This window comes from Notolepis coatsorum (genome assembly GCF_963971535.1).
Source record: "Notolepis coatsorum genome assembly, chromosome: 13".
NCBI lineage: Eukaryota > Metazoa > Chordata > Actinopteri > Aulopiformes > Paralepididae > Notolepis > Notolepis coatsorum.
Genome location: NC_140177.1, coordinates 9,423,782 through 9,445,082, shown reverse-complemented (window position 1 = coordinate 9,445,082; position 21,301 = coordinate 9,423,782). Strand labels below are relative to the sequence as shown.

Sequence of the window (21,301 nt, the reverse complement as noted above, 5' to 3'; positions counted from 1 at the left end):
ACAGGTGAGCATAACATTATTATTATTTATTATTATTATTATTATTATTATTATTATTATTATTATTATTATTATTATTATTATTATTATTATTATTATTATTATTATTATTATTATTATTATTATTATTATTAAAATAAACACCAACCACAATGTGTCCACCATACAAACCTTCTCCTTCAACACTATCAACAATTCAACAATGTTCTATGAGTCTCTCAGGTGGTTTCTTAGGTCTAGAAGACCTTCTCAATGTCTCAGCCATCGTGGAAGGTGAGGAGGCTCAGTGTGTTGCATGTCTGCTGGTGAAGGAGGCTCAGTGTGTTGCATGTCTGCTGGTGAAGGAGGCTCAGTGTGTTGCATGTCTGCTGGTGAAGGAGGCTCAGTGTGTTGCATGTCTGCTGGTGAAGGAGGCTCAGTGTGTTGCATGTCTGCTGGTGAAGGAGGCTCAGTGTGTTGCATGTCTGCTGGTGAAGGAGGCTCAGTGTGTTGCATGTCTGCTGGTGAAGGAGGCTCAGTGTGTTGCACGTCTGCTGGTGAAGGAGGCTCAGTGTGTTGCACGTCTGCTGGTGAAGGAGGCTCAGTGTGTTGCACGTCTGCTGGTGAAGGAGGCTCAGTGTGTTGCACGTCTGCTGGTGAAGGAGGCTCAGTGTGTTGCATGTCTGCTGGTGAAGGAGGCTCAGTGTGTTGCACGTCTGCTGGTGAAGGAGGCTCAGTGTGTTGCATGTCTGCTGGTGAAGGAGGCTCAGTGTGTTGCATGTCTGCTGGTGAAGGAGGCTCAGTGTGTTGCATGTCTGCTGGTGAAGGAGGCTTAGTGTGTTGCATGTCTGCTGGTGAAGGAGGCTCAGTGTGTTGCACGTCTGCTGCATCACCACCGTGTTGTGATTGTTCAGATTCCGTGTCCTCGCTTGGTTTCTCTGTGTCCTCCTGAGTCTTCAACAGACTCCTCCCATTTCTCCTAAACACTTGTCCGTTCTCAGTCTCTACGGTGAATGACCTGGGACCTACTTCCCTGAGGACTGTTGCTTTCCTGGTCCAGAAATCAGGACCCTCGATCCTCACAACATCGTTTTTCTGCAGGGGCTCTAGTCCCCTTGTTGTTTTGTCATAGTTCAGTTTCTGTCTGTGCTTGAGTCTCATCCTCTTGTGGGACAGTTCTTTGGTGTCCCTGCCCATGTCCTTTTCATCTGGAATGTGTGGAAGCGTGGTGCGCAGCTTGCGATGCATGAGGAGCTCAGCAGGGGGCGCTCCACACTCCAGAGGTGTTGCCCTGTAGCTTAGCAAAGCCAGGCATGGGTCAGTGTTACTGTCTCTTGCCTTTTTAAACAGCCTCTTAACAATCTGGACCCCCTTTTCAGCCTGTCCATTAGCCTGTGGATACAAGGGGCTAGAGGTAATGTGTTTAAACCCATACTGCTTTGCAAAGTCTCTGAACTCCCCACAGTCATATTGTGGACCATTGTCACTGTATTTGTAAATCTGATATGTCATAAATGTATAGATGTAGCAGTACTGTCTATCTGTATGTCATGTATGTCATATATCTTATGATGAATTGAAAATGGGGGACCCTGATGTAAACAAGACGAAAGTCTTTCTCTGGTCTGCATCCCCTTAACAATTGTATGTATTGGGCGGCTACGTGGCGTAGTGGGCAAGGCGCTCGCCACAAAATCTGGAGACGCTGGGCTTGCCTGTTCGAGCCCAGCGCTCCACATTTGCTTTCAGTTTAGCTGGTCGTCCGTACTAATACACATTGGCCGTATTAGGGGGTGGGAAACTGATGGGTGGGGATCGGGCGTTGTGGACAGCGACTCCTACAGGTCGGTTGGTGCGCCTGCGCAGTAGAATCAGGAAGTGTCGGGGGCAGCGTGAGCCTCCCACGCGTTACTCCTCGCCACTGAGAGATCGAGCTGCGCAGGTGAAAAGATGCGACTGCTGTTACCTCAAGTAACGGAGGGGACTTGTGCTATGTATGACTTAGTCCACATTGCAGCCGGCTTGTGGGAGGCAAGAAACAGCGTTCGTGACGGGGGAGGGTTGAATTGGATGATACGAAATTGTGATAGGAGAAAATATAGAAAATGGGAGAAAAAGTGGATAAAAAAACAATTGTATCTATTGTGCCGTACTGTACTGTATTGTACCCATTCTGCAATCTGTTAATAAAGTTTTCAATCAATCAATATCCGGCTTTTGCTTTTCAGAAAGATCTTTCAAACTTGTTACACACCTCTCGCGATATTACGATATGTGTCGCGGCTTCACGGAGGAAAGGAACGAGATCTCGCGAGGTTTCCACCACTCGACGCCACGTCACGAAGCAGCAGCAACACAGACAGACAGACAGACAGACTGCGACCTGCTGCTCTAACTGCACATCACACACATCTACTGAACCCTGCAGCAGGAGCAACACAGCTCACACACAGGTGAGCACCGACGCCGACCCTCTGTGTTCAGCAGGACCTAGTTAACACCTTGCTGTTGTTGTTGTGAGCGAGTTGTTGTTAGCGAGCTAACGTTAGCCAGCGAGCTAAAGATGCTAACTCCATCAAAGTGCTGATTCCAAAAGAGAGGACACTCTGCCCCAGCCTCAAGATACCTAAAGTGGACATGTCTGGGCAAAAGAGGACGTTTGGTCACCCTACCATACACAACTATATTATTATATATATTTATTACTTGGCGTGTTCACATTCGCTGAAATGCTTGCTTGTGATTGGTCAATAGCCCCCCAACAGCGGTCATTATCAGACAATAATGACCGCTGTGGGACAATAATGACCGCTGTGCGCAGCTGTTCGCAATCAAGCCCACTGACACACACTGTTTCAGTGCAATTAGACACTGCCGGTGTTCTGCTGCCGGCGATGACAGGGGGCGGAGCGACGAGCGGAGCCAGAACGCAGCCAGAACCAGTGTTGCGAGTCGATGTAAAATGAATTAGGTATATTGTTAGTAAGTTAGCCATGTAATAAGCGGGATAATGTATAGCTATACTCGATCATTGTCGCAAAATAATTGACCTTCACTGACGTTTAAAACACCTCGCCGAGGCGGCTCGGTATTTTAAACTCTGTCGGTCAATTATTTTGCGACAATGACCTCGTAGCTATACATTATCCCTTACATATATATATGTACAGGCATATCTGGTCAATAAGTTAACGTTAGCTACGTCACGTCAGCCGAAACTAGAGTTCACCAGATCATATCCTGCCCCCCCCCCCCCCCCCCCCCAATGTACAGTTTCTTCCCTTTGATTGATTGATTGCAAACTTTATTTAACAGATTGCAGAATGGGTACAATACAGTACAGCTCAATACACACAATTGTTAAGGGGATGCAGACCAGAGAATTTCTTCTAAATAGAAAATGTTCTGGACCTTTCTATATGTCGCTATGTGTTGTTGTTGTTTTGCTAGTATTGTCGTGGTTCGCTCTGAGTGGTATTAAAAAGGTCTTAAAAAGTCTTAAATTGAACTTGCAGATACCCTTCATATGACATGGTAAATACAGCCTGTGCAAATAACCCCTATATTTCCCTTTTCTTTTCTGGTTCATTCCCATTAATTCTCATATATTCCCATGGAAAGTTTCAACCTTTGAATATAACCCTACAGGTACAGTATATACATGTCTGCCTAGTGACCCCAAACCAGTGGTCTCTAAGGCTACACCGCTGAGTAAAGTACTCCGTATCGGACTACAATCAAAGGTTATGACTCCGGTATCGGCAGTGGAAACACGGGTTTGATGTGTTCAAGCTCACCTTTCTGAATCCCTGTGTGGATGAGGGTGGAGGAGAGGCTAGCATGCAGTTTGATTAGGTTTTTAAAGAACATTTGTACCTTAGGTAAACACACTCAATTGTATTCTATGCTTTTATCCACCAATGATAGACATGACCATAATACATGCTTCAAGTAGTCGCTTCACCCTACCTCTGCCTAGAACCAACGCTCTAAAGAAAACTGCAATGTATAGTAAAGAGCCATAACATACTGGAATAGGATCCCATTACATATCATACGGACGGAAAACAGTTTCAAAAATAAACTTAAAGGAGCCATAATCCGGAAGGAAATTAATATATGTCATCATGCATGAGTGTAGCTGCAGCCATGTTATCCAAACTCCTTCTGTTTACTTTGTGCTTTTTTTAAAGGTATGGTGAAATGGATTCACCTATGACCTTTTGTTTTATTTTCTATTGATTATGGATGTGATATATGACTGAGTTACACTGAATGTTTCATATTTGTATGTGTTTATCTGTGAGGACCCCAGGAGGAATAGTCAACACGTTGATGATGACTAATGGGGATCCTAATAAACATAAACATAAACCCTGGTCTCTTTGTTTACCTCTCTAGGCCATTGGAGCCACTCTGCTGATCAGCGCCGCGCCCTTCCTCATCCTCTTCCTCATCCCGGTCCAGTCCAACACGGACAAACACCAGAACCTGCTGAAGGTGCTGCTCAGCTTCGCCTCCGGAGGACTTCTGGGAGACGCCTTCCTCCACCTCATCCCCCACGCTCTGGGTAGTAATAATAATAATAATAACTTTATTTGTATAGTGCTTTTCATTAGGGCTGGGCGATATGGCAAAAAATCATATCGCGATAACTGAGTGTTGTTGTAGCCGGCGGGTAAATCGCGATTTTTTTAATTTGTTTGTCATGACAAACCAATTACATAATCCAACATATGTGTAAAGGCACAACATATTCCAGTTAACGGTATATTTTTTTAATGATTTGTTACGGCGTAGTCGTTCTATATGAATTGAAAATGGGGGACCCTGATGTAAACAAGACAAACGTCTTTCTCAGGTCTGCATCCCCTTAACAATTGTGTGTATTGAGCCGTACTGTATTGTACCCATTCTGTAATCTGTTAAATAAAGTTTTCATTCATTCATTCAGTCAATACTTCCATGCGTATAAATTGAGGAAGCGAGCGAGTCCGCGGTGGATAGGGGGGCGGGTCACGTGGGGGTCGCGGCCAATCAGAGGAACCCGGAAACCGAATTCCGTTGCGGAAAGGATTCACGCAGCCTGGCCCTGTAGTGCATCAAGCAGTAAACACAAATAAAGTTTATTATTATATATCTGTTTGACCTTTTCCTCTCGTTTGTTCTTGCAGCACCCCATTCTCACACAGGAGATGAAGGACCTGGCCACTCACACGCCAGTGAAGAGTCACATGACCACGCCCACGGTATGGAACTGTTATTGGATCGAGTGGTAGAGGTGGAACACTCTCTCATTTAACCCTTTAGCATCCGCAGAGCTAATGATGCTAATGATGGAGCATCGCCGTCGGAACACGCTCCCATTTAAAAAAAACACAAATGGATAAATAGGACTCTTCACTAATAATAGTAAAAAATAGTACTAACCTGGTTACTACCAAGTCTCACGGTATAGTCCTCCCTGTTGAGAAATATTGCTTAATTATCTAATGAAGGTTGCAACACTGAAACGTGAGAAGGGTCGTAATTCCTTGTTCTGCATGTTTTAAACCCTGGATCTCCTGTAGAATAGAATAGAATAGAAATACTTTTATTATCCAGAGGGAAATTTGGCAAATCGCTCAACATTAAACATTTAGACGGAACAGGTCACGAATAAGAATAACAAAACAAATCAAATTGCCTAAGATAAGAGTAGAATAAAATAGAATAGAAATGCAATAAAATATACAGTAATGCTTTTTAAATAAAAAAATAAATCTAATTTCAAAGATACATTGAAATTGTGATGATGAAACGCTCTACTTGATAGCCGACTTATTGACATTTAAACTACAAACAACTACATCTTCATATGTCATGCTTTGCTGATCTTGCTGCCTGTCCAAACCCAGTAGATCCAGAACATAGATAAGATAAGTTATTCCTTTATTGATCCCCTTGGGGAAATTCAGGCATCATAGCAGCATGGGGAGGGGGGGGGGGGGGGGGGTACATGTACAGTGTTTCACCTAGGATTTTTTTCAGGGGGGGTGGTAGGCCCCCAAAACTACTAGTAAGGCGGTTGTTAGTATCGGTGCATTTCTCTACACTGAGCTGAAATGAAATGATTGCACATAAATTAGGTGAATAAATATTAACAAGGTGATTGATTGAATGAAAACTTTATTAACAGATTGCAGAATGGGTACAATACAGTACGGCTCAATACACACAATTGTTAAGGGGATGCAGACCAGAGAAAGACTTTCGTCTTGTTTACACCAGGGTCCCCCCTTTTCAATTCATAGTGAATTGTAAGTAAGGGTGCAATTAGCAGCACCGTGCAATCCATTCTTTGTGGATCTAGCCCTGAGACTTGTTACGCGCGACGCTAGTCAGTCTCGGAGTTGTCTCGGAATGGATTTGGTTTCTGCGTCTCCGTAGACCGCGCTGCACCACCGGTTTAATGTCTTAGTGAAGATTGATTTATATGAAAACCGATTGATGTATAATTTAGCTGATTAAAGCAAACTTTAATAAAAAAAAATATATATATATTTTTTTTTAAATATATTTGTTCTGGAGGGGCGGGGCGTCCGGTTGGCGGGGCAATGGTAGGGGAAACACTGAGGTGGTAAAAACAACACAAGCAGTGTAAACAAATAGGTCAATATAATTTACTATCTAACTACCGGTAACTGAACAAATACAGTATTCACATAAGGTGCAGTATGCATAAGGTAGTGTTATAATTTACTATCTAACTAACTGAAATATACAGTATTCACAGTATCACAGTATTCACATAAGGTACAGTATGCATAAGGTAGTGTTATAATTTACTATCTAACTAACTGAAATATACAGTATTCACAGTATTCACATAAGGTGCAGTATGCATAAGGTAGTGTTATTGTCCTCCTTGGGTTCCTATTAGTTCTAGTTGGATGTCTGGCAGCAGTCCCTGCCCACTGTTGTGGAGCCTGATGGCCGCTGGTATGAAGGACTGTCCGAGGCGGTTAGTTGAGTGTCGGGGGGGGGGGGTTATGAGTCTGTGGCTGAGATGTTATTCATACAGAACGTCTCTCCTGCTTCTCCACAGGCGCCGCTCACGACCACATGATGTCCGTCGGCCTGTGGGTTCTGGCCGGGATCGTGGCCTTCCTGGTCGTGGAGAAGTTTGTGCGCCTGTTGAAGGGAGGAGGCCATTCACATTCACATGGTAGGTGTCTGCTGGGAACACAAGTCATTCACATGGTAGGTCTCTGCGGGGAACACAAGTCATTCACCTGGTAGGTCTCTGGGAACACAAGTCATTCACCTGGTAGGTCTCTGGGAACACAAGTCATTCACATGGTAGGTCTCTGGGAACACAAGTCATTCACCTGGTAGGTCTCTGGGAACACAAGTCATTCACATGGTAGGTCTCTCTGGGAATACAAGTCATTCACATGGTAGGTCTCTCTGGGAACACAAGTCATTCACATGGTAGCTCTCTGCTGGGAACACAAGTCATTCACATGGTAGGTCTCTCTGGGAACACAAGTCATTCACATGGTAGCTCTCTGGGAATACAAGTCATTCACATGGTAGGTCTCTCTGGGAACACAAGTCATTCACATGGTAGCTCTCTGCTGGGAACACAAGTCATTCACATGGTAGGTCTCTCTGGGAACACAAGTCATTCACATGGTAGCTCTCTCTGGGAACACAAGTCATTCACATGGTTGGTCTCTGGGAACACAAGTCATTCACATGGTAGCTCTCTCTGGGAACACAAGTCATTCACATGGTAGGTCTCTGGGAACACAAGTCATTCACATGGTAGCTCTCTGCTGGGAACACAAGTCATTCACATGGTAGCTCTCTCTGGGAACACAAGTCATTCACATGGTAGGTCTCTGGGAACACAAGTCATTCACATGGTAGCTCTCTGCTGGGAACCGATCTATTCCTCTCCTTTCTATTTTCCTCTATTCTCTCCATTCCTCTCTTTATTCTTCCTCTCCATTCCTCTCTCTATTCTCCTTTATTCCTCTCCTCTCTATTCCTCTCCTCTCTATTCCTCTCCTCTATTCCTCTCCTCTATTCCTCTCCTCTCTATTCCTCTCCTCTCTATTCCTCTCCTCTATTCCTCTCCTCTCTATTCCTCTATATTCCTTTCCTCTCTATTCCTCTCTATTCCTCTCCTCTCTATTCCTCTCCTCTCTATTCCTCTCTTCTATTCCTCCTCTCTATTCCTCTCCTATATTCCCCTCCTCTCTATTCCTCTCCTCTATATTCCTTTCCTCTCTATTCCTCTCCTCTCTATTCCTCTCCTCTCTATCCCCCTCCTCTATTCCTCTCCTCTATTCCTCTCCCCTCTATTCCTCTCCTCTATTCCTCTCCTCTATTCATCTCCTCTCTATTCCTCCTCCTCTCTATTCCTCTCCTCTCTATTCCTCTCCTCTCTATTCCTCTCTATTCCTCTCCTCCATTCCTCTCTATTCCTCTCCTCTATTCCTCTCCTCTATTCCTCTCCTCTATTCCTCTCCTCTATTCCTCTCCTCTCTATTCCTCTCCTCCATTCCTCTCCTCTCTATTCCTCTCCTCTCTTTTCCTCTCCTCTATTCCTCTCCTCTCTATTCCTCTCCTCCATTCCTCTCCTCTCTATTCCTCTCCTCTCTTTTCCTCTCCTCCATTCCTCTCTATTCCTCTCCTCTATTCCTCTCCTCTATTCCCCTCCTCTCTATTCCTCTCCTCCATTCCTCTCCTCTCTATTCCTCTCCTCTCTTTTCCTCTCCTCTATTCCTCTCCTCTCCATTCCTCTCCTCCATTCCTCTCCTCTATCCCTCTCCTCTATTCCTCTCTTCTATTCCTCTCCTCTCTATTCTCCTCCCCATTCCTCTCCTCTATTCCTCTCCTCTATTCCTCTTCTATTCATCTCTATTCTCATCCTCCCCATTCCTCTCCTCTATCCCTCTCTTCCCTTCTCCTCTTTATTCTCCTCCCCATTCCTCATCTCTATTCCTCTCCTCTATTCTCTCTATTCCTCTCCTCTCTATTCTCTCTATTCTCAGTCTCTGTTCCTCTCTATTCTCCTCTCCTCTATTCCTCTCCTCTATTCCTCTCCTCTATTCTCCTCCTCCTCTATTCCTCTCCTCTATTCCTCTCCTCTATTCCTCTCTATTCTCCTCCTCCCCATTCCTCTCCTCTATTCATCTCCTCTATTCCTCTCCTCCATTCTCCTGCACTCCCCCATCCAACCTCCCCTCCTCGCCCAATAGTTGCTGAATGTCACTACATCTGAGCCCATTTCAAATTATATATTTGTTATGGTTGCTCTTAGCGAAGTAGCATTAAATGATGCTTTGTGTTTGTCCTTCCATCGCCAGCCGCTCCCAAGGCAAAGGAGAGCGACGGAGAGGAAGACGAGGGGGAGGAGATGACGAAAGAGGGGAAGGAAGGCAAAGATCAGAAGCCACCAAAGAAAGAGAAAGATGAAGAGAAAAGCCCGGGTGAGGAGATAATTTATTCATCCAACATGAGTCAACTTGGAGACCTTCTTCTTGGTATTATTACTACACACAGTAGTAATTAATGTACATGCTGTCATCCTGAACGCAGACTTCAGTGTGTTTACACTGATGTCTAACTGAATTATAAACCCAACACTTTTAAGAACTGAAAACATAAATAAAAACAAGCATTAACACTGATGCACCTTTTAGTAGACAGAAGGCACTTGAAACAGTTTCATACTTTACTAGATAGTAGGGCTGTCCCCGACTAAGGATTTGGATGGTCGACTATGATTGGCCAAAATTTGCCAATCATAATATTTCTTAAATTTATTAAATTATTATTATTATTATAATTTTTTTATCATTCCATTTGGGCTGTGGGGGGTGCTTAATGTCTGAAGGAGTCGACTGAAGGCTTCTTGTCCTCTGCAAAAGCATGCAATTGGTCCACTGATGGATACATCTTGATATTTGTCTAGTCTAGTGTGTTCATTAGATGGGTGAAATCCTCTTTCAGTGCCTCTGTGCCTGTTTTCTTAGGCAGTTAGCCTCTGGTATGCGTGCCATTAGCGTTAGCCACGCTTCTAGGCCTCTTTTCTTTTGGAAAGAATGGAAAAAAAATAATAATAAAAAAAAAAAAAAAAAAATTACTATAAGACTAAGAGTTTGGTTAGTCGACTACGGCCCCTTTCGACCGATTAGTCGACTAATCGACTAATAGGCGTCAGCCCTACTAGATAGTGTAGATAATACTCTGAAGTCTGCAGTTGTAGCTCTTGTGCGTCTCATTGGCTGATTCTCTCACTAACTATAGACATCAAGGTGTCTGCGTACCTGAATCTTGCGGCCGACTTTACCCACAACTTCACCGACGGCCTGGCCATCGGGGCGTCCTTCCTGGTGGGTCCTGCGGTAGGAACGGTCACGACCATCACCATCCTCCTGCACGAGATTCCCCATGAGATCGGAGACTTCGCCATCCTCGTCCAGTCCGGATGCACCAAGAAGAAGGTAACGGTTCAAGCAGTAGCTGTGGTGCAGAGAGCAGTGTCTATCATCCAGGACACAGAGCTGTGGTGCAGAGAGCAGTGTTTCTATCATCCAGGACACAGAGCTGTGGTGCAGAGACAGTGTTTCTATCATCCAGGACACAGAGCTGTGGTGCAGAGAGCAGTGTTTCTATCATCCAGGACACAGAGCTGTGGTGCAGAGAGCAGTGTTTCTATCATCCAGGACACAGAGCTGTGGTGCAGAGAGCAGTGTTTCTATCATCCAGGACACAGAGCTGTGGTGCAGAGAGCAGTGTTTCTATCATCCAGGACACAGAGCTGTGGCAGATTCCTGTGTTCATGAGCCTGGATCCCTGCTTGAGATTGAACGGTTTGAGATAGGGTTGCAAATTGTAAGCACGTTCCTTACTCGATCATTGGTAACGTTAACGATCAATAACCCATTAACTGGTTCTGCGCCGTTTTTATGATCGTTATTTCTTTTATTCGCTATATCTATTCATAATTCATGGCTGCAGCCTCTGCAGACCCTGGTGAATGTGTCTGAGCTGGCAGACGGTCAACGTTGATCTGATATTTCTTTCTCCCGCGATCAAAGCTATCTGTGTGGACCGTGTTGTGCTTTCTACCGTTGGCTGCCGTGGAAGGGGGGGGGGGGGGGGGGGGGGGGCATTTCATGTATGCACGAGGAGAGACATGATAATAATCTAGCGTAGATTTCAGGATGATTCGATAATCAGCCGAAAAATTACAACGTGATAACTGGATTACACTCAAATGCCTTTTCCTCGTCTTTTCCTGGAATTACTCAGAATCACTCAAACTATACTCATATTCAAAACGGTATAAAACGGAAATTTGCGGATGAAAAAACAATCCGTTTCTTGCATGTTGACCAGAAGCAACTCACTGACAGTCGACGGTGTTATTAGATCCATAGCTATAATATAAAATATAATTTTAGGACTCGCAAGTTTGGCATTCTGGCAAAACTATATCCATTGAATAAAGACCTGGCGCTGAAGGGGGATCAGCGCCCCCTGCTGCTGGCGGTCAATGTGTTCATTGTAACAAAAGATACCAAATTTACCAAACAATAATGTATTTCTTTCCTCAATCAAAAGGTTTATTTCCACAGCATTGCATGGCATATGAAACACATAGAAATGCAGAGGCCTACACATGCTTTGTGTCAACTTAAAGAGGGCGAGCTGTATGTGGCTACAAAAAAAGAAAACGTCAGTCGCCACTTAAAAAATCTAAAGCATGTATTTAACAAACTCAAACATTTTCTTAACCCCTTATGCTGAGGGCACATTTTGCATAAAACGCCTGACGATTGCATACCCAAAGTTATTAGCGATTTATTACTTGAACCACATGCATGAGTCTGGTCTCTTTTGAAAGGAAACATTCTGAACTTTCTTCCACAAGGTTTGAACACTGAAATAAAAATACAAGTGACTCACGTTGTGTTGACTTGTTGCCAGATGCCTGTTTGAGTTCCAGCTGAGAGGTAGGAGCTGGAAAACATAACTTGTCCATAACCTGTAGTCTTATCTACAGTACAGGTCCAAACATAACAATCCCTGGGAAAATTAGTGTTTTACAGATGTTTTTGTAATCCTTGTATCGGTAATAATTCGTCCAAAATGGCGGACTGCTCATTGATTTGGACGGCGAATGAGGAAACATCTTCTTCTCTCCGTTTACCATAGGAATCAGCCCTCATGTAAGATACCGTTGGCTCCAGAATTTCATTGGCTACAAAGGTGGTCGGTCAATCATTTTCGCCATCAGCGGTAACCGATCCATTCAGGACCCGGCCAAACCGGACGTGGTCACTTGTCCGAATGGCTCGTCAAATGACACTCGTCAGAGGTTTCGTCTTGTAACTCGAGACAGGAAGCACGCAATAGGTTGAGTAGGGTGACGATCGAAAGGCGGCAAATTCATCTTTCCATCAACAATATACAGCGCTGTAATGTAAACCCCTAGTTATGGTTAGGGTTAGGGCTGGGCGATAAAACGATAACGATAATCATCGCGATAAATTATTTCCTCGAAATAAACATGAAACGTGGTCGCAAAGTTTCGATATATCGATTTCCCAAGCTTGGACCAAACAGAGTTCCATTCTATGCATATGATCCAGTGGTGGTAGGTTGCCCCCTGGTGGAATATAATAATCTATGCACTGGGCCGTGTGTGTACAGCGTAGGAGAAGGTGCGCGGACTGATGACCGTGATGACGACATCAACTCGAGACAAGACATTCAGTTTTGGTGTTTTGAAATCACGCGGCATAATCACAAGAGAAAAAACATTCATTCAGACTGTGTTGGAACAGTTGTATATAACAAAATGGATTTATATGGATTATGGACTTGGACACATTCATGGAGAATTCAAGCCGGGACCACGACGCTTCTCAAAGGGTTGACTTGGCTCGACACGCGAGTCGCAACGGCTCTCCAACTCGTCTCGTAGTGACCGGCGCAGCAAACAAAGTGAGTCTATTAATAGCCCGTCCGTCGGCGCCGGCATAAGAAGTTAATTACTGACAGAAATGTATATCGACGATAATTATCGATATCGAGTTATATGAAAATAATTTTATCATTTTATCGCGATAACGTTTTTGGTCATATCGCCCAGCCCTAGTTAGGGTTAACCCCTAGTTGGCAACACAGCAGTGGTGACTCGCCAGTCCTCATGATGTAGTGGCTTCTTCTCCAGACTCCTCCTCGTCATAGTTATATATCGTATTTGCATCGCGTCCCGCTCTGAGCCTTACGAGATACTCCTATCTCCTGTGATACTTAATGTATCTCCCACGAATAAAAACACATGCACCCCACCTGTATGGGGCCCCGCCCCTTATGGTGGCACCACCCATATAACCATGACTCTGGTCATGAAACACCCTTCCTCTGTTTTCGTCCCAGCGTATTGGATGCGTGCACCATACGAGACTAGCGGAATGAAAAGATTAAGGAAGATTAATAATGTTGGAAGCTTACCGGAGGTTGCTGGCCCCTGGCATCTTCGACGCATGTTTTCGGCGACACGACGGGCCTGTGTTGATGTTCCTCGTTTGATGACTGCACATCGAGGTTCAGCTGTACAAGGCTGGCTGTCGGGCCAGCTTGTACTCAGGTAGGCCCTGTGTCTTCAGGCATGGGTATTAGTGTTAGTAATGCTGGTTTGTTTTGTTAACACAACCATGTTGTGTGTTGGCGCCGGGGGCAGGATGGTTTGGTAAACGTTCTCTGCAGGGAACGGTTTCCAAGCTGTCTTGGGCGTGCTGATAAAACATCTAAAGCTATGCTACATGCTATCGCTACTGCCGCATGCTATTACTACTGCTAATTGCTATGCTGTTTTAATGTCTCCGCCGTGAGATGTTGTCACTCTCCCGCCTCTTGCCCGGTTCATCAATGAAGGTCAGTCGGTAGCTGTTGTGGGTTTTTTTGAGTTCTATTTACCTTTTTCGGGTAAATGGGTTGACAACGGGGTAGGTCGTGGCTAGGTTCCTAGCCAGGTATTTTACCTTGTGTTCCGGCGGGGTTTGTTGAACGGTGTTCCCATCTGGGTTGGCGTCGGGTAGTGGGGCTATGGGTCCAGCCGACATGATAAACATGTTGCGTGTCTGTGCACAGGCAATTGTTGTCTTGGGTCCCACATTGCCTGGCGTTAGGCTGCAGTAGTATAAGGGCAGGGCCGCCTGGGAGAAATGTGAGGCCCTGTGCGTTTTTAGACGCGAGGCCCCCCACCTCCTGGGGCGGCCCTGTGTAGGGGGCTATTGTTTCGTTTTGTCACTCTGCTATGAGAAGGTCTGTCTTGCTACAGCTTTCTCTCCTCTCAAACCATTCATACTGACGGTCAATCGGTATACTGGGGGAGTAGTGCGGGGGGGGGGGCTTTGTTTACCTTTTTTGGTAAATGGGCTAAACTAGGGCTGGTGTTCTGTTGTGGATATTTTGAATGAAGACGGGTCTGGTCCGTCTCCCCTTAAACTTTGTGTGTATGGGTTTGCTCATTCTACAGTTTTTTGTGGTTTAGCTCTTTTATTCATTTAACCCTTTCATGGTGCACACCACAGTGGAGGGTGCTGTTTGCAATCACCACTGGTGCTCCATGTTAACGTCAGTCCTTTGTTTTTGATATATTGAAACAATGCCCCGCCCGGCCGACACCATGGGTGGGTCGGCCTGGCGAGTGGCTGGTGGGCTGTTAAGGCTTGTACCGCCACGGTATGGAATTGGCAACGATTAGAACTGTGTTCGAATTGCTGTTTTTTCTATTAAAAAAATGGTGTCTGGTGGAGGGGCCTTGAGGGCCAGCCGACGTCGACACATCGCGCGAGGTTGTTGACGTTATTAGCTTTGACCCAGCCGCAAGCTATAACCGCTCAGGGTTCCCCTCTCCGCAGGGGATTTTGGTCTTCTGCTGGAGCGCGGGCGGTATTGTCCTAGGCCCTACACCGCCTCACACCGCGCAGCCAGAAGAAGAGAGAGCACGGCCTCGTCAGCGGCGATGACGGGGCCCTCGACAGGCGGCCATGTTTTTCCCCCACCAGAGGTATCCTGGGCGTTGATTCGACAGGTGTCCACAAGGCCGACAGCCTTGGCGGCCGAGGGATCGGCCATGTAGGATGGGTTCGGCTTGAACAAACAAGCCGTCACCGTCCTGCCGTGAGCAGCCCGCTCTCCGATCACTCACTTCCCCAACACCAGCGGAAGAAGTGGGCTCTGATTGTTTCCTTTGGCTGCGGGCCGCGTGCCTTCGTTGATGCGCGGCCGGCCCCCCTTTTTCGCTTCTCATGGGGACAGGGGCTGACACCCAGTTGATGGCTGAGCCTGGGTCTGTCCGTGAGAATGTTGTGCTGTCAAGCGGCTCCCACACCTTGAACTGTGTTGGTTGAGCCTGGTGTTACGTCTGTCAACTTAAGTGTTGTCAGCAGGGGGGCTCGAAACTTTTTGAGGCACACAGTGCGGGCTTCCCCGGCCTCGCCTTCGCCAGGCCAGGTATAATGTTGGTGCCTCCCACTCCTGAAATAATGGCAAGTGGTCGCAGCTCACATGGTTTGGGGTGGTAGTAATATCACTGCAGGGCTACGGTGTGTAGGAACCCATGGGGGCCTTACACCTTGCATGTCCGGCTGCAGAACAACTCCTTCAGCATGTTCTGGAGGGGTGTTCAGTGGGGGGGCTTTTTTCATCGGAAGCCCCCCGTATCAGATCGGCCCTTTCTGTCGGGGTTCTCCCTTGGGTGCGTTTGCCTCGTGGGTGTGTCAGGGTCAGGTGTTCCGACATGGAACGCGCTCCTCGCACGGTTCCGGGGTTGTCTACGCACAGCGGGGGGACCGGGCCAACTATCTACAGTTCCTGGCGGACCTGCGCCACGTGACGGCGGGTGCGTTGGGAGTGTCGTTACATATGACTACGGCAGTACCATATGTCGAGGTAGATGGAGAGAACGGTGAGGCGGGGACTTGTGTTTTCACAACCCCACCCGTTTTCAGGTTTGGTACAGACCCTGTTGTCGGGGTCTCCAGCAGGGACAGCTCTGGTCAATGAGATCCAATCTCTGTGGACGAAGCAAGCCATCGTCGTGGCGTTCTCCTCCCGGTGTTCTCAGCCCGAGAAGTCGGGAGGGAGGGGTGTAAGACCCAGGCTGGACCTGTCCCATGGGAAGGTTCAGCATTTTTTGGATCGTCTCCTACCTGTTGAACACTGTCAGGTGGGGGTCTGGTTCTCCTCCATAGACCTGTAGGATGCGTATGCGCATCCCCGATCTTCCATCCTAGGGCTTACCTATGCTTCCTTTGCAGGGTTAGCGTATGAGTACCAGAGGCTGCCGTTCGGTTTTCTCTGGCTCCCCGCATCTTCACCAAGTGCGTGGAGGCCGCACTGGGGCCTCTGCGTAGTCCGGGGTTACGGAGTGTTCTGCCCTGATGACGTTCTGGTCCTTCGCGGTCAAGGTGGATCGTCAGGTCTCATACCAGGCAGGTCTCTACCAGCCTGGGGTTGCTGTAGACTGGATGTAGAGTATTCCTCTTCCCAGTCAACGGTTGGAGGGCTATGGGCATCCATCTCAGAGCGTGTTGTCAACACGCTCGGGAGGTTCCGTCCTAGGACGGTTACGCCGCTGTCTCACGTCGCGTTTTCACCGACGCCTCCCTCGCTGGTGATGCGTCGGGCCAACGCAGTAGGGGGCAGCTGGCAAACCATGCTGCCCGGTCTGCGCTACGTTCAATGTGTTGGTGTTGAAAGCGGTCCTTCTGGTCCACAAATGGTGTTGATCAGGACGGACGATACGACGTCAGTGTCGTGTATCGACAGACAGGGAGGAGTACGCTCCCCCTGTCTGCACCAGGCGGCGGGCGGCTGGCTATGGGCGTCCTCCATCTGCGCGGCCTGAGGGCTCCCCACATCCCCGGCCGGGAGAATGTGGGTGCAGGTGTACTGTCGCGGGGTGGCCCTCATCCTGACGGGTGAGGATTGCGTCTGGACATGGCCAGGCAGGTCTGGGACCGATGCCGTGCCGCCAGGGATTCTTCCCCATACATCTGTTAGGTCAGTTGTTGGGACGGGTACGTTGAGGGGCACAGGTTCTTGATCCTGATGGTGTTACCATCTGGAATGCGCATGCTCCCTCCACTGTCGCGCTTACGCGGGCAGATGACGTATGTTCCAAGTGTGGTGTAAGGCGGGGGGCCGGGACTCAGTCTCCTGCCCCCTGGATGCTGTCCTTGGTTACCTCCAGTCTCTCCTTGATAGACTGTCGGCTTCGACGGTGAGGGTATATGCAGCAGCTATATCCTCCTATCATGAGGGGTTTGAGGGGATGTCTTGTTCAGCCACCCTCTTGTGAAGCGTTTCCTGCTTGGCGCTCGACGCGTTAAGCCGGTGCAACGCTCCTTGGCTCCGACTTGGGATCTTCAATTGGTCCTCGGTCGGTTGTCCTTGGCCCCGTTTGAGCCGCTCGAGCAGGCGCCGTGGGGACAGCTGTCCTTCAGGACCGCGTTCCTTCTGGCTGTCACTTCCGCTAAACGCGTAGGTGAGCTCTGTGCTCTCTCGGTACGTCCAGAGTGCCTGTCTTTTCGGACCGATTGCGGTGTCACTCTGCGACCTGATCTTGCTTTCGTGCCTAAGAATATCCGGAGTTCCTTCCGCTCCCGGGATATTGTGGTTCAGGCGTTTCGTCCTCCTCCTCACACTAGTGAGTTAGATGCGGGCCTTCACCTGTCATGTCCAGTCCGTGCTTGGGGATTTACCTCAGCCGTACTCAGGATTTCAGGGTTACCGTCCAGCTTTTTGTCTGTTACGGTGGGGCTCGTGCTGGTAAGGCACTGTCGGAGCAGCGCCTGTCCCATTGGTTGTGCGAGGGTGTTACCCGCTGCTACACGTTGGCTGGGCAGGATCCCCCTGGGGGCGTCAGGGCGCACTCCACTCGTGGGGTGGCTGCCTCTGCCGCTCTCCTGGGTGGGGCCTCGGTGGAGGCCATCTGTGCTGCAGCTTCATGGTCCTCCCCGGGCTCCTTTGTAAGGTTTTTCCTCATGGACATGACCGGGGGTTCTGTCTCCCAGGCGGTTCTGGGGTCTGTGGCCTTTCCTGCTTCCCGTCCTTTGGTCGGGTAGCAGGAGTGTGTGGGTATGGGCCACAGTGTGTTGGGTCACACGTGGTTCCGCCTGTACGGTGTGTTCAAGGGGTTCTAGTTTCCCTCTTGTTCGCATTCAGGTGGAGTTGACTGCGCCCCCCCTTCGTTAGGAAGGATGGGGTGACAGGGCTCCCCGCACCCCTTGATGTGGGCTTACGGGTCCTCAGGGGGTACATCTGTCGGGTCTCGCGCCCGCTCTTCCCCATTATCTCGTAAGGCTCAGAGCGGGACGCGATGCAAATACGATATATAACGATAGGTTATGTAGATAACCTAGTTATATTAGTATTGGCTGAGCGTCCCGCTCTGCGCGGCCCTGAGTTCCCTCTTGAGGGATCTTTTCCTGGGACGGGTTTTGGCGAGGAAGGGTGTTTCATGACCAGAGTCATGGTTATATGGGTGGTGCCACCATAAGGGGCGGGGCCCCATACAGGTGGGGTGCATGTGTTTTTATTCGTGGGAGATACATTAAGTATCACAGGAGATAGGAGTATCTCGTAAGGCTCAGAGCGGGACGCTCAGCCAATACTAATATAACTAGGTTATCTACATAACCTATCGTTATCTGTCCATTGAAACATGCTTTGAAAAGACATCATTCTACTGACAGCTACAATGTGATAAGAGACAGACAACATTCTAACACGTCATTGTTTGATAGTAGATGGAGTAAATGTCATGTGTTCGAGTAAATCCTTAACGATCAATCAATCGATCTTCGATTAATTGTTAACATCCCTAGTTTGCGAACATGTCGTTTAGAGTCGACGTTGGGATGTCCTGTCTTTGAAATGAAACTCCTGCCACTGTGTTGTTTTTAGTACGATTCTGTGGATATTGTTGGTTAACCATCTCATGACTTCTGAGATTAATATGAACACAGTTTATTTATGAATGATTCCCTATCTGCTTCATATAGAGATGGTAACTGTGGCCTCTGTCCCAACACAGGAGTACGATACGGACTGGGGATGAAAAAAGCCCAGTAGCTTTACATTTTAAAAAGGCACACCACAATGTCTCATCACTAAGATACCTTGGAATAGAGGGAGTGCATCTTCCAAGACGAGGGGGAGATATAGATAATCTCCTACTGAGGAGAGAAGTATGGTGGATCCATTATCTTAAAACTATGGCACCAACAGGACTCAATGAGGACTTTGACATTAGACCTTATTTGTAAATGTAACTCAGAGGGAGACAGTCGATAGATAGACTTTGTTTTTTCGTTTTAGATTGTTTTCAGTGGCTAGGACCTGGACCGGGTCCAAAGAAAGTACCTCACTGCTGCCTATCTTTAAATTATGTCTAATACTGTGTTTAATATATATATATATATTTCTCTAAAAAAATTCTCCTTCTAAAAAATGTCAAATGGAAAAGATAAATTGTTACTAGTGCTGCTCAGGCGATTAAAAAATGTGTATCTAATTAATTACAGGATTTGCAATTAATTAATCTAATTAATCGCATAACCATTTTATGCCTGCTATTCTATAATCACATTTAAAATTGCATGTGTCCGGATGGCAGAATTCAGTACTGTATCTACAAAACCTTCTGTTTAATCCTCTTCCATCTATTAATTTGCTTAGATTTTTCAGGTCTGGTAAATTTTAGCATGGTGTTATTCACAGTCAAAGATAAAAAAAAATTAAATAATGTAATTGATATTCTCATTTGGTTCATTACAATTTACTCAAGCCTAGTAACAGACACAGTATTTCGCGATAATTTGCTGTGTAATTAATTAATCTAATTAACGCGATAAACTGACAGCCCTAATTGTTACTTAATCGTGTATAAAATGTATAAATCACGCAAGTCTTGGGACCGCCCCTGATCACCAGGTGGGGCTGATATGTAATCTATTTAATTTCCTGTATTAAAAGATGTCATTTTTTGTGTTGTATTTATACTTGAAAAAGAACGGAAGGGTCGTCGAAACGTTGTATCCACTGCTATTATTTAGTCAATTAAAACACCTTGGAGCATCAAGTGAGTTGCGAGCCCCGCTCTGTTCTCTGTCCCACCAGGCCATGTGTCTACAGCTGCTGACAGCCGTGGGCGCTCTGGCCGGCACAGCCTGCTCCCTATTGGCTGAAGGTGTGGGCGCCGCGGCGACCGCCTGGATCCTGCCGTTCACGGCCGGAGGATTTGTTTACATCGCCACGGTGACCGTGCTTCCAGAACTGTTGGTGGGACGCGCCAGCTTAGGCCAGTCGGTGATGGAGATCCTGGCCTTGCTGCTCGGCGTGGCGATGATGGTGCTGATCGCAGAGTACGAGTGAGGAGGAGGAGCGGGGGGGGGGGGGACTCGTGGGGGGCGTGGTGGTGGGAGGAGAGGAGGAGAGGAGGAGGAGAGGAGGGGGGACTCGTGGGGTGGGGGAGGAGAGGAGGAGAGGGTGGGGAGGGACTCGTGGGGGGGGGGGGGGGGGGAGAGGAGGTGGGGGGGGCAGAATTGGGATGGGAGAAAAAGTGGATCAAAAATGTTTTTAGCATTAAGAAATGTACCTTAAATCTCAAGTTCAATAGTTTAAAGTTGATGTCAGGAATAACTATTGCCAGAATATCAGCACTTGAGGGGGAAAAGGGTTTTGGCCAAACCTGGCTCGGGTCAAATGGAAAAGTTTGAGTTTTATTAAATGTACATACTGTCGCATTTGTGGATCAGAATACTGTAGGTCTATTGCTTTGTAACTACAGACATTCCAATGAAATGTTCTATGACACTGTATATAGTGATACTGTGCAAGTCTTTAATTGACTCATGTCGGACATTTGACAGCAAAGAGACCAAAATGCCATTGTTGCTTCGTCATCAACTTGGGGAATGGAATCTGGGTTTGAAAGGAAGATGGGAGGATTTAAAGGAAAACTCCAACATTTTGGGAAATTAGCTTATTTGCCATCTACCCTGGAGTTAGACAAGAAGATACATACCTTTTTTCTTCTCTGTGCAGTAGGAGTAGGAAGACACGCACCGTTAGCCTAGCTTAGCGTCAGTCACTGGAAGTAGGTTCCTCCATTAGCCTAGTTCTCAATGTCTTCCTACTCCTACTGCATGCACAGAGAAGAAAAAGGTATGTATCTTGTCTATCTCCAGGGTTCCCAAAATGTTGGAGTGTTAAGATACATACCTTTTTCTTCTCTGTGCAT

The 21,301-nt window shown here is 47.0% G+C and overlaps 1 protein-coding gene across 1 annotated transcript; it reads left to right on the top strand.

Annotated features, from left to right (window-relative positions):
• Positions 1-252: 252 nt before the first annotated feature.
• LOC311238893 (zinc transporter Slc39a7-like) lies at positions 253-20,433 on the top strand (the record flags this gene model as incomplete). Its single annotated transcript, XM_084327091.1, has 7 exons — positions 253-273; positions 4,381-4,549; positions 5,154-5,228; positions 7,067-7,186; positions 9,339-9,461; positions 10,282-10,478; positions 20,179-20,433. The coding sequence occupies 7 exons, from the start codon at positions 253-255 to the stop codon at positions 20,431-20,433; spliced, it is 960 nt and encodes a 319-aa protein (XP_084183217.1).
• Positions 20,434-21,301: the final 868 nt, after the last annotated feature.